Below are 17,924 nucleotides of genomic sequence, written 5' to 3'. Positions count from 1 at the left end.
TCTCAGGTCCCTCAAGGAGGAGCACGTGGGGTGTGAGTGGGGGCGCCAGGCCTTGCTGTCCCCCCGCTGTCTTGGCACAAGACAAGTGATGCTGGGCCTGCCTGTGCGGGACTGAGCCTCAGACGCTGAGGTCTGAGCTGTGGCTGCAGTGCTCAGCGGTCCGGGGCCCTGCTCAGGGGTGGTCAGCCCATTGCCTCTGCTGGTCACGGTGCGGCTCAACCCTGTGCCCGAGGCCAAGTTCAGCAGCTCAGGCCACGTCTGGGATCATCCCCAGGGCACATTTCTGCGTCTGGGGCCGTTCCCGTGGCCATGTGCCAGGGCCTGCCCTCATACCACGACCAGAAGTCGCAATTTTCCAGGAGATAGAAAACCTGATAGCAGCCGATGTTGACTGATTTAATTTGCGCCTCTTCGATTCTCAGTGAAGCCCTTTGTTTTTGCTGCGTTCTGGCTAACCGTATCACTTTGTGAACTTGTTCGATGCTGTGGCCACTGCTTCTAGGGGGTGTTTGCTCTTGGTCCACTTGGTAGAGCCCCCTGGAGTGGCGGTGTGGACTCCTGGTCCCTCACCGCTGTGGCAGGTGTGCTCGCGGCTTACTGGTGGCCTGAACCTGGGGAAGCACTTTCCTGACCCCCAGGGACTTTAGTTCTGCGCGCGCCGACCTCTTGGCGTCTTCCTTCATGGTCCCTGCCTTCAGCGCGACGCTGTCAAGTCTTCTCCCGCGGCAGGGTTATGGGAGCGCCCATGCCTGTGTTCTGCTGATTGTCATGTGGTTCATTTTCTGCACCGAGCCTTTCCTCAAGCTGACTGTGTGTCTTTGTAGCCGACTTCAAATTTCCTCTGAAATGAAAGTGATTAATTGATCTATTCATTCATTCATTAGCGTGCTCGGGAGGATATGGGAGAGAGGGGGTGACTCACAGATCGGGGTCCAGGAGAGGACAGGTGCTGGTGGCAGGGGCTGCCTGGAGGGCTCTGCCTTTATCTCAGGGTGGGACCCTCGTCTCTGAGGCCAGAGGAGGGGGCGGAGGGGCAGGAGGTGGGTAGGGAAGGGGCTAGAGAGGAAGGCTGTGGGCTGGGTGCCCATGTCTCCAGGGACACGTGGTGGGCACAGCAGGAAGGAGCCCGGAGAAGTGCAGTGATGCCGGGCAGGTGCAAGCCGGGCGGCAGGAGCCTGGCCAGGACAGGTGCAGGCGGGCTGTGACCGTGGGGAGCTGCCTGCCAGCGGGCCAGTGAGGTCTAGAGCTAACGCCCCACAGCCGTGTCCAAGGGAAGGTGGGTGTCAGGCAGAGAGGCCACAGCAGGAGCCAGCCGGGGGCAGGGAGCTGGTTCCCGGGGCAGAGCATTCTGGACTTGGTGCGAGAAGAAACTGAACAGGGGGAGGGGGGGCGGGGGGGGCTGCCCCATCTGTGCACAGACGCCAGGACGAGCGTCAACCGCCCGGTCCCACCGTACATCTCAGTGCACGGCACCTTCTCCTGAGACTGAGCGCGGGGCGGGGGGGGTGCCCCATCTGTGCACAGGCGCCGGGACGAGCGTGAACCACCTGGTCCCACAGTACATCTCAGTGCCCGGCACCTTCTCCTGAGTTTGCAAGAGGCAGAGGGTCCTCCCTGAGCCGGGTGGGTAGCCAGGACGCGACCGAAGGGTGCCGGTACCCCCAGGACAGGGCCTCACAGTCTCCCGTCCTCTCTCCACAGCTCAGTAGCCCTGCCTCAGGCCCACCGGCCATGGACGGGACAGCCAGCCTGAGCGCCGTGGGCCGCCCCCAGCACGCCTCTGCCATCCCCGTGCCCCGCACTGCCTCGCAGAGCAGGACCCAGACCCCGGCGGCATCACCCCAGCTGCGGCCGCGCCAGGCCAGCCTGGCCCTGAGCCCCCCGCGGGCAGTCTCCCCGAGACTGGGCAAGGCCAGCGGCCCTTCCAGGGGCTCGTCCCCTAAGGCCCCCTGGGGGAAAGGCTCCCCCAAGGCCACAGGGGCGCCGAGGGAGCTGTCTGAGGGGGCGGGGGCTCCCGCCATCTCCCCCTGGAGCAGCCCCCGTGCGGCCCCCAAGGAGGCCCTGGCCAGCCGGGCTGGGTCGAGAAGAGCTGGAGAGACACGGGGCACCCCGGGGCAGAAGAGGGGGGCCCAGGAGGGGACCATGACCCGCCAAGCCCGCGGCAGGAGCCCCTCCCGTGCCAGCTCCCGTGGAGACACTCAGATACTGGGGACTCCTGAAGCTCGAAAGCCCTCCAACCACTCAGGGAAAGATCAGGGAGACGCTCCCGGCACAAGTCCCGGGGTGCCCAGGCCTCTGGAGCCTGAACCGCGGATGGCGTCGGGGCCTCCCTCCCTGTCAGGCAGCCCTGTGCGGAGCCCACGCCCAGCCCCAGGCGCCGTCAGCTTCGGCTCGGCTCACCCGCACGGCCAGCCCGCCACAGCCACCGTGGCCCCTTTCCGGTACAGGTAAGCTGCAGGGGGCAGTGGGGTGACAGAGCCGGACTCGGGGGCCCACGGAGGGGAGGGGCTGGTGGAGAGAACGGCAGGTGGGGGCGCGTGGGGGCGCGAGACACAGGCCCGGAGGGGTGCCCCAGCATGCTCACTTCAGGGACAGGCGTCAGGGCGCTGCGCAGCTCACGCAGCCAGCTACAGCCTGACCCGACTCACCCGGGCCAGCTGCCGCTGAGCGAGGCCTTCCCTCCACGGTCGTGAAATCCGCACGGACCCCCAGGAGCCCCCATGCTGTCCGCTCTCCGCGCTTCCCAAGCTGCCCGTGTGCATCCCCGGGGGGACCAGCTTCTGCCCTTCAGTGGGGGCCGGGCCACCCTTCACCCCGGCACAGCTAGCGAGCCGCGCTGCCGGCTCTTCAGACGAGTGGAGCTCAGAGACCTGCTTCTGTCATCTGCCCTCCCGAACACAGATGTGTGCCTCGTGTCTGAAACGGCCCCTTTAAATAAGCAGCACTCTGATCACCAAGCGTAGCACAGTCTCGAGATGCTTGAATGCAAAGGAATTGCTTTCCTTGACTAAGTGGACTTCCTGGGGTTTTCTTCTGGGCTGATTCCAGGACAAGCTCCCCCAGTTTGGGTCGAGAAGCTCCCTGGATGCTGGGCCCCCGGGTGGGAGTGGCTGGGGTGGGGGAGAGCGCACATTCACGTGAAGCCAGGAGTGTGGCTTGACCCCGAAAAGCCCTGGGCGCCCCCGCTCCACGTAACAGACATGCGCCGGGAGCCCTGGGCGCCCCCGCTCCACGTAACAGACAGGGGCCGGGAGCCCTGGGCGCCCCTGCTCCACGTAACAGACATGGGCCGGGACAGGGGCACGCCCCTCTCCTCACGCCCAGCCTTCTGCAGGGCGTTGCACTCAGTTACGGACTCCACAGCCCGAAAGGGCATCGCTGCAGGGACAGCGCACCGAGAGGAAGCCTGCCGGGGCGGTGAGGGGCCCAGGGCAGCCCTGAAGGGTGTGCCGGCGAGGACGCAGTCTGCCCTGGGGGAGGGCAGCCGCAGGAGCGAGGGCTGCTCTGAGGGGTGTGCGGGGCTGCCGTGTGTGTGCCGAGTGAGGTGCACTCAGCGCAGCTCCACAGTGCTAAGTCCACATCAGTGTCTACAGGCTAGCAAGAACCTTCCCGCGACCAAAGAGGCTCAGATTACACCCCCCCCACCGGCTGCGGGGACCCCGCCCCTGGGGGCACCCCGGCGCAGTCCACATGCCCCCCGCCCCCATGAGCTTCTGGACTCACTCCCAAGGCGGTCAGGGCCTGTCCTGGGACCGGTCCTCTCCCCGCCCGTGAGCCGCTTCCCTGCGACTCTGGGGCCTGTGTCTCCTCCTAGACTGCCTTTGCACCGATCCATCTTTGGGGAAATGTGTCTCTGACTCCACGGTTCCAGATTTTACATTATCTACCCTTCAGGCCTCCTGGCAGATGTAGAATCTGACATTTTCCAAAGAGGCCAGCTCTTTTTCCTCTGAACATCTCCGTCAGAACTAAACAGACATTTTCCTCCACTCAGGACACCGTTGTGTTTTAGACAGAAAAGCGGCCTGACGCCTCAGCAGGGATCTTCACGTCGTACCTCTGAGACCGACGGTTTCAGGCCCACGTTAGGGTTACAGGAGGGTCATGGTTCAAAAGGCAGCCTGGGACCAAGGACGCCCCACGGGCTATGCGGAACCGCAGGCCCCTCCCGAGCAGTGCTGGCCACGCTGTGAGGACATGTCTGTGCCCAGGGGTCAGAGACACAGTTTCCATGGAGACCTCCCTGCGCTCCACAGCCGGCCTCTGCACAGCTCCAGCCTGCCGGGTCTCAGCGGGCTCAGCTTCCCCAACCCCAGGCCCCTCCTGCTCCTCCAGGGAACGAAGCGGCGGTGTTTTCCCCTGCCTCCTTGGGAGATGTCCGTTCCCCACGGCCCAGACAGCCACCCCAGACACGCAGAGCAGACACGGCAGAGACGCCTCGGTCTGCTCTGCACGCTCTGGTCCTGCCCGTCTGCTTCCCTCGTCTCTGCCCTCACCCTTCTCTGCTCCACAAAGAGCCCAGGCCCGGGGCTGAGGGTCAGGGTGAGGGTTTAGGAGGGTGCGATAGTGTCTCAAGGGTCAGGTGTGGGTTTTCTTTTCTCTGGTTCCACTTCCAACCAATGTCCTGCACAGATGGTGCCATCCACTCCAGCTGGGATCACTGGGGGATGCAGGGCCTGGCTGTGTGGGATGGAGGAGCTGAAAGGGTGCCGCTCCTGAGGTCAGAACCCTGAGGCTGCCGCCCACTGCCTGGGGTGGGAGCCCTGCCCCGTGCGCCCCCCTCTCGCCTTTGCTCACAAGAACAGTGGCAGCCAGTTACTCCTATTCACTGCCCTGGCCCTGCCCGCTCCGTCGGAGTGCCCAGCTGTGTGGTGTGTCGGGGGTGTGTGCACGTGTGTGTGTGTGTGTGTGTGTGTGGTGTGTGTGTGGGTGTGTGTGTGTGTGGTGTATGTGTGGGGTGTATGTGTGTGTGTGGTATATGTGTGGGGTGTGTGTGTGGGGGGTATGTATGTGTGTGATGTGTGCGGTGTGTGTGTGGTGTGTGTGCGGTGTATGTGTGGGGTGTATGTGTGTGTGTGGTATATGTGTGGGGTGTGTGTGGGGGGGTATGTGTGTGTGTGATGTGTGTGGTATGTGTGTGGTGTGTGTGGGGGGTATATGTATGTGTGGGGGGGGCTGTGGTGTATGTGATGTGTGGTGTGTGTGTGTGGTGTATGTGTGGTGTGTGTGAGTGATGTTTGTTGTGTGTGTTGAGTGTATGTGTGTGGGGTGTGTGTGTGTGTGGTGTTTGTGATGTGTGGTGTGTGTGTGTGGTGTGTGATGTCTGTGTGGTATGTGTGGTGTGTGTGGTGTGTGTGTGTGTGTGTGTGTGTGTGGTGTATGTGATGGGTGGTTGTGTGTGTGTGTGGTGTGTGTGTGTGGTGTATATGTGGGGTGTATGTGTGTGTGGTGTGTGCGTGGGGGGTATATGTATGTGTGTGTGGGGGTGTGTGGTGTGGGGGGTGTGGGGTGTGTGTGTGTGGGATGTGTGTATGGGGGGTGTGGTGTATGTGATGTGTGTTGTGTGATGTTTGTTGTGTGTGTTGAGTGTATGTGTGTGGGGTGTGTGTGTGGTGTTTGTGATGTGTGGTCTGTGGTATGTGATGTGTGGTGTGTGTGGGATGTGTGGGATGTGTGTGTGTGTGTGATGTGTGTGATGTCTGTGCAGTGTGTGTGATGCGTGTGGTGTGTGTGTAGGGGGGAGTGTATGTGTGTGTGTGGTGTGTGTGATGTGTGTGGTGTGTGTGTGTAGTGTGTGTGATGTGTGGTGTGTGTATATGTGCTGTGTGTGTGTATGTGTGGTGTATGTGATGTGTGGGGTGTCTGTAGTGTGTGTGGGGGGGTGTGTATGTGGTGTGTGGGGTGTGTGTGTGTGATGTGTGGTGTGTGTGATGTATTGTGTGTGTGTGGTGTGTGTGTGTGGTGTATGTGTGTGTGGTGTGTATGTATGTGTGTGTGTGGTATGTGTGATGTGTGGGGTGTGTGTGTGTGGTGTATGTGATGTGTGGGGTGTGTGTAGTGTGTGTGTGTGTGGTGTATGTGATGTGTGTGTATGGTGTGTGGTGTGTATGTATGTGTGTGTGTGGTATGTGTGATGTGTGGTGTGTGTGTATATGTATGTGTGTGTGTGGTGTATGTGTGTGTGTATATGTGTGTGTGTGTGGTGTGTGTGGTGTGTGTGTGGTGTATGTGATATGTTGTGTGTATGTGGTGTGTGTGTGTATGTATGTGTGTGTGTGTGGTGTGTGTGTGGGGGGTGTGTGTGTGTGTGTGTATGTATGTGTGTGTGTGGTGTGTGTGTGTGTATGTGATGTGTGTGTGTGGTGTGTATGTATGTGTGTGTGTGGTATGTGTGATGTGTGGTGTGTGTGTATATGTATGTGTGTGTGTGGTGTGTGTGGTGTGTGTGATGTGTGGTGTGTGTGATGTGTGGTGTGTGTGTATGTATATGTGTGTGTGTGTGGTGTGTGTGTGTGTGTGGTGTGTGTGTGTATGTATGTGTGTGTGTGGTGTGTGTGTGATGTATGTGATGTGTGTGTGTGGTGTGTGGTGTGTATGTATGTGTGTGTGTGGTGTATGTGATGTGTGTGTGATGTGTGGTGTGTGTGTGTGTGGTGTATGTGATGTGTGTGTGATGTGTGTGGTGTGTGTGTGTGATGTGTGGTGTGTGTGATGTGTGTGTGTGTGTGTGGTGTGTGTGTGGTGTGTGTGGTGTGTGTGTGTGATGTGTGTGTGATGTGTGGTGTGTGTGTGTATATGTATGTGTGTGTATATGTATATGTGTGTGTGTGTGTGTGATGTGTGGTGTGTGTGTGTGATGTATGTGTGGTGTGTGTGTGTATATGTATGTGTGTGTGTGGTGTATGTGATGTGTGTGTGATGTGTGGTGTGTGTGATGTGTGGTGTGTGTGTGTATATGTATGTGTGTGTGTGGTGTGTGTGTGTGTGATGTGTGGTGTGTGTGATGTGTGTGTGTGGTGTGTGTGTGATGTGTGTGTGTGTATATGTATGTGTGTGGTGTGATGTGTGTGATGTGGTGTGTGTGATGTGTGGTGTGTGTGTGTATATGTATGTGTGTGGTGTGTGTGATGTGATGTGTGTGATGTGTGGTGTGTGTGATGTGTGTGTGTGGTGTGTGTGTGTGTGATGTGTGTGTGGTGTGTGTGTGTATATGTATGTGTGTGTGTGGTGTATGTGATGTGTGTGTGATGTGTGGTGTATGTGATGTGTGGTGTGTGTGATGTGTGGTGTGTGTGTGTATATGTATGTGTGTGTGTGGTGTGTGTGTGTGGTGTGTGTGATGTGTGTGTATGTGTGTGTATGTGTGTGGTGTTACTCAGCCCTCACCTAGTAACGTCCCGCTGCCTTCTCACCAGTACGCTGCGCTGCCTCCGAGAAAGGCCAGGTTTAAGCTCGTTGTTCCGTAGGCGTCTCACGGCCGGCAGCACGCGCCGCTGCCCGCAGCAAGCTGGGCCCCCGCTTCCTCTGAGCCCGCCCTGTCCGCAGCACGGGGCCTGCAGACCCAGACGCACGAGGGCCGGGCGGCCTGCAGGAGTTTGCCGCTCAGCAAAGGCCCCCACAGCCCTGGACTCTCAGGCGGGTCTGAGCCTGGAGGGCATCTCCTCGGCCGTGGACCCAGTGAGGCAGGGAGAGAGGAGGTCCCTCTGGCCTCTGACCCACTCCGGCCACCCCAGAGCTGGGAACGGTCAAGCCTGGAGGGGGAGGCAGCCTCCGCCCCACGACCCAGGCCAGCCATCGATTTCTCCTCCTGCTCACTCACCCCGCCAGCCCCTCAAGCTGCCAAAGGGCCCATTTAGCTGGAGACATTGCCGGGGAGGCGGGCGGCTGGGAGAGCCCGGGTAATTGCCTATAATAAAAGCTCCCGGAGCCTTTGTTCCTGGGAGGACTGTACCCGGGGGTTGTGCTCCGAGGCCTGTGTGCACTCGGGAGCTGGTGCTTGGAGACCCGCCCTTCCTCCCTGCCTCCAGGATGGGCCCAGGAGGATCTGCCCTCAGGGGTCACAGAGACCCAAGTGGGCCCTCCCGACCGCCTGCTCCATCCCCCTCACCCCTGAGCTCTCGGGAGGGGTCAGCGGCCTCCACTTCAGAGCGTGGCCCTCCCGCGGGTGCACAGGGCAGCCTGGGGGCAGGGACCTGGCAGGACACAGGCCCCCAGGCCAGGGTTACTCAGAGTCCCTCTGCCCCAGGGTGATTCACGTCCAGGGACTCCGGGACCCTGAAGGGTGACTGGTGTCAGGCGGGCCCCTGCCCTCAGGTGCTCCTGGCCTAACTAACTCTGCCAAAAAGGCCTGCTGCCCACCCCGGGGACGTATATGCCCATCGGGGGTCCCAGCCCTGGGCGGGGCACAGCAAAAGGGAAGCCCAAGCTCCAAGGGGAGACGCTGGAGGCCAGCGTGAGTGACCGTGAGTGACCCCGTTCTCTGTCCTGCAGGGTCCAGGCCGACCCGGAGCCGGGCCCCCTCCGCCAGGGCAGCTGGGCCTCTGACGGCTACTCCAGCCCCCGCGGGGGCGCTGAGGAGGAGCTCTCCAGCCGGGGTAAGTGCTTTGGGGCGGGGCTCCCTGGGGGCGGGGCTCCCTCCAGGGGCGGAGCTTCCCTGGGGCGGGGCTCCCTCGGGGGTGGGGCTCCCTCGGGGGGCGGAGCTTCCCCTGGGGCGGGGCTCCCCCTCGGGGCGAGGGGTCAGAGCGCAGCGGGGACTAGAGGAGCTCAGCTCCCTGGCCCCAGAGGCCTGCGGGCGTTAGGACGCGGTAACCAGGACGCCGTGCGGGCTGTCTCTACATCAGAGCTGCCAGTGTGATGGCTTCCTCACGCTTGTGCCACACAGCCAGGGCGTAGCATCGCCAGCCCAGGAGTGGGGAGAGATCTCGCTAGCTACATCTGGGAGCCCCAAGCTGCTCGGCCAGCAGGCCCCTCACCAGCTCGAGCTGCCGTGTCTGGTGGAGGGCAGGCGAGGTTCTCCACGGTGAGAGGTGCAGGGCAGCTTCCGAGGAGGGCTTCACAAAGACGCCCCTTCACAAAGGAAGAGAGCCCCCCACCTCCTGCAAGCCTCCTGGGCAGCGGGCAAGGCTCTCTGCCTTGTGGTCAGTGTCCACCTCGGCCAAGGACACCCCAGGCTCTTTGATGGATGGGATAGGGAGAGATCTGGGGCCTGCTTATGCTTTGGGGGGGGGGGGCTGTACTCTGAGCCTGAAGAAAGGGAGATGAGAGGAAGGGAAGGGGGTTCGGAGAGCCGCACACACTCACCACTGTTGTCGTTCAACCAACAAACCACCAGAGCCGCTCTGTGCAGCAGGGAGAGGCTTTCCATGACGACCTGCCCCCAAGCAGGGTGCTGGGCGCCGCCTTTGTTTGTCCTGAATGGGTCCACCACCAGCTGCTCCTTCCACGTCTGCCCCCGGCAGTGTGGGGGTGTCCATGCCAGTGCCCCGGCCCTCCACACGCCCACCGGCTGTGCCAGGGAGACCCAGCGCTGGTCCCATCTGCTGACACGCCCCTTGGTTGCTGTCATGCGGACATTGCCTGAGTCTCCATTGGATCTTGATTTGGGAAGCCGGGGCCGGGGTCCCCAGCGCCCGCATATGAGGCCACGTGGGAGAGGACAGGAGGGTCACCCCAAGATCGGCACAGGTGATTGCTTCCACTTCGTGCGTGTGCAGGTGCTGAGCGGGCAGGGAATGGCAGGTTCTGCTCTCACCCCCACGCCGTGCATCCGCGTGTCACTGGGGCACGAGCCTCTGCCCCCGGCCTCTCCCTCGAGGCTGGTTTGCGTTTCTCTCTCCTGTTGAGCTGACGCTATCTTTAAGCCACACTCAGCTGTTCACACCTTGTGGGTTTAGGAGAGAAAACCCCAGATCTGGCGCTTCCTCCCAGGGCAGGAGGGGCTGGGACACTGCTTTGGGGCTCCCAGGCAGCCACATGCCACCCTCCACAGACTCTCTCAGGATCCTCAGGCCAGATCTGGGTCTCCGGGCTGCAGAGGCTTTGGGCTCAAAGACGCTGAGGGTCACAGCCCTAACAGATGGTGTGTGCACGCTAACTCACTTCGGTCGTGTCCGACTCTTTGCGAGTCCATGGACTGTACCCTGCCAGGCGCCTGTGTCCATGGCATTCTCCAGGGAAGCATACCAGAGTGGGCTGCCATTTCCTCTCCAGGGGATCTTCCCCACACAGGGACCGAACCCGCACCTCTTGGCATCTCCTGCGTTGGCAGGCAGTTTCTCCAGGACTAGCGCTACCTGGGAAGTCCTTATGGACAGTGAGGCTGCCCTAACAGATGGCAGCCTCACCGAAATGTGGCCTCATTTTCGCCAGGAAGAGAGGCTCAGGGAGGGAGGGTAACCTGCTCAAAGTGGCGTCTGTGGTTCATGAGTAGCTGAGCTGAGACCAGGACCACTGCCTCAACTCCCCAGACCCCGGGAGGAGCAAATGCTGGGGACAGCCACTGTGTATTGAGCACCTGCTGTGTGCAGGGCACAGCACCAGGTGCTGCCCACGAAGTTGTTCGTAAGCACGTGGCGCGTGCCTCACCGTGGGCCTGCTGCTCTGCTGTAGGCAGGGGGCTGAGAGGTTCTGCAAAAAGTTTGTCTGAAGATGCACAGCAAGGGCTGCCCAGGACTGGAGTCTGGGCCCCGCCTTCCCGTGTGCTGGGCTCCGCTGGGCTCTCCTCACCTCCGCCGATGGGACAGTCCCCCCACCCCCCCTCCCCAGCCCCAACCCAGCCCGAATGCCACTGGCTCTGCACCCCAAGCCTGTTTTGCTTGCATTGGGCTAACCCCCCTTCCCACACGCCTTCCCACCCTCTGGGGACTTTGAGGCCGGGCGTGTGTCCCAGCCATCTGTAAAGAGAGGATGCACGGACAATCGACGGGAAGCGCAGCCCATGTTCCAGGCAGGCGGTGGGGGCTGTGATCTCGGGGGCAGGGCTTCCATGGGGCCGGAGGGATATGGAGGTGGGGACCCAGGGCCCCGCTGGGCATCGCAGCCTTGCCTTTGCTGGCTGTGCAGCCTTGGGCTGGTTCCTGGCCTCCCTGTGCCTCCGTGATGACACCCGCGCAAAGCCCTGAGAAGCCCAGCACACAGAGCTGCTCAGCGCGTGCTGACCTGCTGCTTCAGCTTGGTGGGGCAGACTAGGGGGCGGGGCGTGCTCCTAAGGTACCCACCAGACTGAGGGGGGGGGGGGCGCATGCTCCTAAGGTGCCCACCTTCCAGATGGCTGGGCAGGACGTGGAGACATCCCAAGGTGGTCCAGCCAGGATTGGAGCCCAGCCTTCAGAGGTCATACTCTAGGCCATCCCAGCCGTGACCTCGCTGCAGGGTTGCGGGGGACATTCCGGGTCCTGGGCGCCCCAGGAGGCTGGACAGCTGTGAGACGGCCAGTGAGGTGGAGCCTGGCTTGGGGAGGGTTAGGGAGGGAGAGGCTGGAGCAATGAGGTCACTAAGGAAGCCGGCGGGGAGGAGGGACGGAAAACTCGAGGGATCTGGACTCGGTTTCTTTGGGGGGAGGGAGGAACCTGGGGATTCTGGGATGGGACTTGTCTCCAGGCAGGGGGTTCAGCCCATTTCAGTGGAGGGTCAGAAGCAGCAGAGGCCAGGCAGCTCGGGCCCCCAGACCACTCCCACTCTAGAAGGCACGTCGGGGGTTCTCAGGTGTTTGCACCCATGAATACAGGGTAGGCAAGGCCTGGCTTCCCTGTTTCCTGTTCTGGCCAAGAACACGGGGCTCTGTGTTATCCACCTCCAGAGAGTTATACCCAGTGAACCAATTTTTATTCAGCACCGAGTACAGTCAGGCCCTGCTCCAGACGCTTGGGTTCATCCAGGGACGTAACAGGCCCAAACGTTGCCCTGTGGGGCTTCTGTGCCCACGGACCTGTGCAGTGTCCAGCCTGTACGACTGCACACAAGCTGCATGGAGGCCCCGTGGTGAAGCCCCAGCTCTGGAGTGTGCGACCATCCCAGCAAGCAAGGGCAGGGCTCTGGTTTTGGGAACCCCCCTGAGACCGAGCAGCGCCCCTCTTCAGTGTGGGAGAGGATGGTGGGAGGGAAGGTTCTCCCTGCCCGCCGTGGTCTTCCTGGAGGCCGCAGCCTGGCCCCTGTGTTCCGTGCCTGCCTGTCCTGGCCTCGGCGCCTCCCAGCATGACTTTGAAATCCAACCTCTGGCCTCAGATGAACTGGCGCTGATTCCTCTGCAGGCTGTGGGTGGATCCCAAGGGTGAGGGGGCTGACTGAGTGGGGGTGGGCCAGGTCACTTGTGGTCTCTCCAGACCAGGCTGCTCTGTCCAACCCTGGGACAGTTTTCAAGGGAGCAGGAGGACAGATAGGAGTCCTAGCTGGGGTGGGGGCTGTCTGGTAGATCCTCACCACCATCCGTCCTTCTGTGACTGGCAGAAAGACCTCACCTCCGGGGTTGTCCTGAAGACTCAGCTTCACAGGGCTTTGCCCCTCCCGCCCCTCCCGCACCCCAGCAGAGGCAGGCCAGTCCTCTTCCCAGCTTCTGGGGAGGCTGGGTGGATAAAGAGCCCTCCCAGCCAGTGACGGGCGAGGCTTCAGCCCCTCCCTGGGCACCACGGAATGGGTCTGCAGCATCCGCCACCTACAGCTCCCCACCCACCATGGGGAGAGGACTAGGGTCCCCGCCGAGAGACTCCCCATGAGCAGGCAGCCTGCAGCCCACCCAGAAGGAGCTCTGGGAGATGCCATGGAGAGTTGAGGGGACCTGGACACAGTGACCAGGAGGGTTAAGGGCTGAGAACCACACCAGGTCGTAACATTCATTCCCTGCTCATCCTTCAGGGGGCAAGAGGAATCCAAACCCCACCTTCCTGGGTCTCCGGGGTGCGGCCAGGAGCTTCAGAGTGAGCTGAAGATGACTGCGGGGTCAGGGAAGAGGGCGGGTGGGTGGGGGCAGAATGACTGAGGTCACAGTGGGAGGGACCTCCAGCCCGAGGGGCTTAGGGTTAGGGTTAGGGTGGAGCCGGTCCCCAGTCCAGGCAGGAGCTGCGCCCCGTGAACTTGCTGCATGCTCCCTCCCTGGGAGGCTGGGCCTCCGCGGAGCTGAGGGGGTGGGGGTACAGGACGGAAGCACCTGGGATGAGATCAGGCTCACGTGGGAGGACCGAGTGCCTGGCCCCTCTCCTGGGGGTATTCTGGGCATCCGCAGGGCGATTTGTAAGTGCCAAGGGGTCGTACCATTCATTGAGATAGGAGCCCCACTGCACTCTTCTGTTATGTTTAACGCCTCGTTTAAAACCTAACAAAGCTTCGGTAAAGCAGAGAGGTGCCACCTGAGAGGCGTGGGAGGGAGTGTCCCTCCAGATGGGAGGAGGCGGGCTTGTTGGCTCAGCCGGAGCCTCAGAAGCCTCAGGTCGGTGGAGGCGTCTCCTTTCTGTTGGGGCTGGCTTCAATTTTTTTTGGCATCAGTGACCTCTTTCAGAGCCTGATGGACCCCACGATATGTCTTCCAGAGAGATGAGCGTGTTCACAGCACAAAACTTGGGCATCTGACGGTTGGTTTATGGACTTTCTGTATCCAGTTGCTGAGCACTGACTAACAGGTTTTGCTCTGTTGGCAGTGAGGTCATCACAGGCCTGCCAGACCACCTGGGTTTGGCCTGGTGTTTCCTTCATCTGGCTTTTGGGTTTCGTGGCCCACAGCGAGGCAATAGGGTTCCGTGTAAGAGCACCAGTTCTGCCCTAAAGCAGAAAACTGAGTAAAGCTGTCTTTGAGGCTCCTCTAAGCGTTGTGGGTCAATGGCCTTAGAATAGCCAGCCCTACGTGGACGGGTCACAGAAGACACGCCCACACATGCGGTTCACGGGTCTCCATCCTACGCGATGGCACACAGCCAGCAGACGCCGCCCACCCCATCTCCTGCCTGGAGTTCCTGCCACCAGCGCACCCCCCACCCCTGCAGCCTGCAGTTGCTATGACAACCGATGGCTGGTCCTGGTCTCAGGATGCTGTGCCTGGGCCTCATGGAGCTCCTCTGGGGCCCAGTATGCAATGGACAGCCCAGCAGGTGTGGGGGGACGGTTGCCATGGTAACGCACAAGCCGAGCCCACGTGGGAGGCATCGCCTTCTTGCCCTGGTCTCTGTCAGCTGGGAGCTGGCCTCTGACTTCACCAAGTCCAGTTCCAGGCTGAGTCCTGGATCAGGTGCTTCCTCCTTCCCCTCCAGCTGGAAGCCCACCCCCACTCCCAGCTGACCTCGTCCTGACCAGCCAAAGTGCAGAGAAGGGAGACGTTGTCTTAAGGCCACGCAGCGAGTCCTGAAGGGAACCCAGAGCCCCCAGCACTTGAGAATAGGGAAGCCCCCAAGGGTCCTGGATGGTTAGGGCTGCCAGGCCCCCCCGGAATTGACCAGGACCCCAGGACAGAGGTCCTGCGGCTGAGCCATGAAGGGACCTTGGTCCTGAGCATGGAGGAGGAGACCTCCACCCCGCACCGCCCCCCCGGGGTTCTGTGGGCCAGGGCGAGTGTGACTGCCAGCCCGGATCTGGCAGACTCCAGGCGGGCGGGATGGGCGTCCAGGCCCCCAGGGGCGCCTGGACAGGGAGGAGGGGCGGGGCCCCCTTCCCGAGGCCCATACCTGCTGCGGGATCCCCCCGTCCAACCCCACCAGGACCCTGGGTTTCCTGCTGTGGGGCTCCACACTTGTTGGAACCACATGCGACTGCTCAGTCAGTCCCCAAAGCAGCAGGGCTGGTGGGCAGGCATGAGTGCCCAGCCTGTGCGCCAGTCCTGACCCCGCAGCAGCCTGCAGGGTGGTCCTGGTCGAGCGCGTTTCTCTGTCACACAGAGGCAGTGACAGCGCCGGATTCGGAGGGGCTGATGGGACACGCCCACCCCATGTCTCGGGGGTCCCTGGCAGCAGCAGCTGCCAGGCGGCAGTGAGACCCCTGGCCCGCGGCTCATGGGCACCCACGGCCCTTGCTGACTGCCACGGAGGAGAGGCGCAGTCGGCCCAGGCAGCTTCAACAGCAGAAGGGTATTTCTCATGGGTCTGGAGGCTGGGAAGTCCAAGGTCAGGGTGCTCGCCGTTTCAGTTCCTGGTGGGAGCTCTCATCCTGGGGACAACCGTCTTCATGCTGTGTCCACACACATCAGAGGAAGCAAGCACCCTGGTGCCTCTACTTATAAGGCACAAGTGACCCGCCCTTGTGACCTGATGACCTCCCAAACGCACTATCTTCATGCAGGTCACACTGGGGATCAGTTTCAGTTTGTGAATTTGGGGGGACGTCAACATACAGTCTGTAATGGAGGGCTTACAATTTAGCTGGAGGGAAAGGACCTCTCTGCCTTGGATATGACTGGGCATGGTTTGTCTATCCGCCCCCCGACTATAACAGGTAGAGAAGAAAGTTCAAGATCAGTGTGGGATGTAGTCAGAGAAGGCTTCCTAGAGGAGGCGGCCCTGAGGCTGGGCCTTGAAGGGTGAATTGGAGTTGAATTCATATACGAGAAGGCATTGGGAAGAAGAGCAGATACAGATGGGATTCAGCCTGGACCAGAGGATGGGTAGGAGAGCAGCAGAGCCAGGCTCCGAGCCTGCCTGTTGGTTGGCACTGCCCTCCACGGTGGCCGATAACCAGGGTCGGCAGGGGGGGACAGTCCTTCCCTGGGAGGCCGTCGGGTCACCGAGTCAGAGCTGCACACTTCTGCCCATCGTCGTGGGGTTCTGGCTTTATGGGGGGTCCTGGGTGTCTGCTCAGAGGAGGAGGGGAGCCCCCAGTGTCTGGCTGTGCATGCCGGGCGCCCCCACTGAGGAGCGGAGGGCCGTGTTCTAGCCCGGGGTCAGGACACGTGGCGATCATCCGGGAGACAGAGCCAGAGGCCGCAGCCCAGCCGCAAGTCACCTTCCCTCCCAGGTCAGCAGCCCTCTGGCTACGGTCCCCATCCTGGAGGTCTGCACACCCTGAGCAGCCAGCCCCTGAGGTGGGGGCCTGCACCTTCCCAGCCCAGGAGAGCCCGGCCCTCCAGGGGGCTCTGGGGCCTCCCTGGCCCGGCCCCCCCATCACACAACGGCAGGCTCACCCCCCCAGTGGCGTGCTGGCCCAGGACGGGGCGTTACCAGGAGCAGGGGCACCCCACCCTCCAGCAGTCCTCCCCAAGACGCCGGGCCAGAGGCACACGGGGACCGCGGCCCCGGCTCCACCCCTGGCCTTCCGTTTCCTGGGCCCCATCTTCCAACACAGGCGGACAGCAAACCTCTCTTCTGGGCCCCCACCGGTGACCTTGAGCCCATGAGCAAACCCCCAACCCAAAAGTTCAGGGAGCCCCCAGGCCAGGGGGCTGAGCCAGGGCCCCACAGAGTCCACAGAAATGTCTTAAGCCCTGGAAAGCTGAGGTTGGGAGGAAGCGAGTGGGTCAGTCTGGGAGGGCTCCCTGCACAAGGTGTGAGCCACCTGGGGCTCCCACGCTGGATCACTGCGTCCACCGGCTGCTTTTCTCCTCTAGTAGGAAGCAGTCCACCCACCCTGGAGGGCGGGACTGCCTGGTGCAGGAGGGGACGTGAGGACGTCTTGCCCACTTGTGCCTGAGGCCCCTGAGGTATGCAGCGCAGAGACGGGGAAGGAGAAGGTCTCAGCTGTGACTCGTCTTGAGGTCACAAGGACGGGAGCTTCCCGCAGGGGCGGGGAGAGGGACTGCTGGCCCCCCGGGCCCAGGGCTGCAGGGACCGAGGGAAGGTGTGGCTGGGAGCCGTCCCGGGCCCGGCTGCCGTTCCGGCCCAGCTGCGCTGTCTCTCACCACGGGCACCAGAGGTCACCGCTATTGACAGCCGCACACATCTGCTCTGAGTCACGCACCCGTTCACTCCGCTGCTCGTCATTCTCCAAGTATTCCCGAGAGCCCGCTGTGTGCAAAGGGCGGTGGTGGGTTCTGGGAAAAGCTCATGGTCGGTAGACCAGCCGAGGGTGGATCCTCGGGAATCACAGATCGGTGGATGAAGCCTGCTGATGGGATGCCAGAAAATTATCACATCGGCTGCAGAAAAGTGCTTAGGGAGTCAGGAGAGGCGTGCAGAGGAGGGCCTGTGGCCGCAGGAAGGGCTGGGGAACAGAGGGCCTGGTCGTCTCTCCCAAGGGCTTCCCGACCTTGACTCACGGCAGCCCTGAGCCCAGAGCCATGCAGGCTGCAGTCCCCTGAGTGGTCTAGGCCCCCTCGCTTTCACAGGCCCACTTCTGCTCCAGTGGCAAATCCCTATGGCTTCAGCGCGTGCCCAGAGTCGGCCAGGCACACCAGGCACACCCTGCCCTTGGGTCTTTGTACAGACTATAGCCACTGCCTGGAAGAGTCTTCCCCAGACACCCAGAGACTGAGCCCTCTCTGGAGCTTTCCTCAAACGTGCTTCCTCAGCACAGCCTCCCTGGGTCACCCAGCCACAAGCTCGCCCCTGCCCTCAGCTGCTTCGCGCTCCCCATGCGGGTCTGTCCCTTCTCCTCAGCACTTCTCAGCAGCTAAGCCTCCTGCCCGTCATGTGTTCCTCCTGTTTAACTGGACATCGCAGGAGAAAACGCTTCCATCTGCATTTCCCCGGCGCATCCCAGCGCCTGTCGGGGCGGGCTTCGGAGGTGCTGGGCGGGTATGAGGGGCAGGGGCAGGCCGTCCATCGTATAGGAGACTCTGCTGTGCCGCCCGCCGCCCGCGCGGCCTGCAGCCTGCCCATGGGTGTGCTCTGTGCGCTCAGAAAGTCCCTGCTGAAGGGGAAAGACACAGGGCGTGGTGATGCGGTGGAGACAAGGGCAGAAGGACAAGGGCTCAGTGGCTGCAGGGCTTTCCACAGAGGCAGGGAGTTGGGAGGGGTTGAGCTCAGCACAGGGGCCGGCAGGGCCCCCTAAAAGGCAGGGCAGGCCCCCCAGGTCCC

The 17,924-nt window shown here is 61.9% G+C and overlaps 1 protein-coding gene across 6 annotated transcripts in view; it reads left to right on the top strand.

The window, feature by feature from the left end:
* The window catches only part of NAV1 (neuron navigator 1), a 195,517-nt gene that overhangs the window by 50,300 nt on the left and 127,293 nt on the right, over positions 1-17,924 (top strand). For all 6 annotated transcript variants that reach the window (XM_042229499.2, XM_060396780.1, XM_060396784.1 and 3 more), the window contains 2 exons: positions 1,702-2,447; positions 8,491-8,594. In XM_042229499.2, coding sequence (XP_042085433.1) covers positions 1,732-2,447; positions 8,491-8,594 — 820 coding nt within the window. In that variant the 5' untranslated portion in view covers positions 1,702-1,731. Of the gene's footprint in view, positions 1-1,701; positions 2,448-8,490; positions 8,595-17,924 lie in introns of those variants that run through there.

This window comes from Ovis aries, chromosome 12 (assembly GCF_016772045.2).
Source record: "Ovis aries strain OAR_USU_Benz2616 breed Rambouillet chromosome 12, ARS-UI_Ramb_v3.0, whole genome shotgun sequence".
Taxonomy (NCBI): domain Eukaryota; kingdom Metazoa; phylum Chordata; class Mammalia; order Artiodactyla; family Bovidae; genus Ovis; species Ovis aries.
Note: the sequence above shows the minus strand (reverse complement) of the source record. Positions and strands in the feature narration are given on the sequence as shown.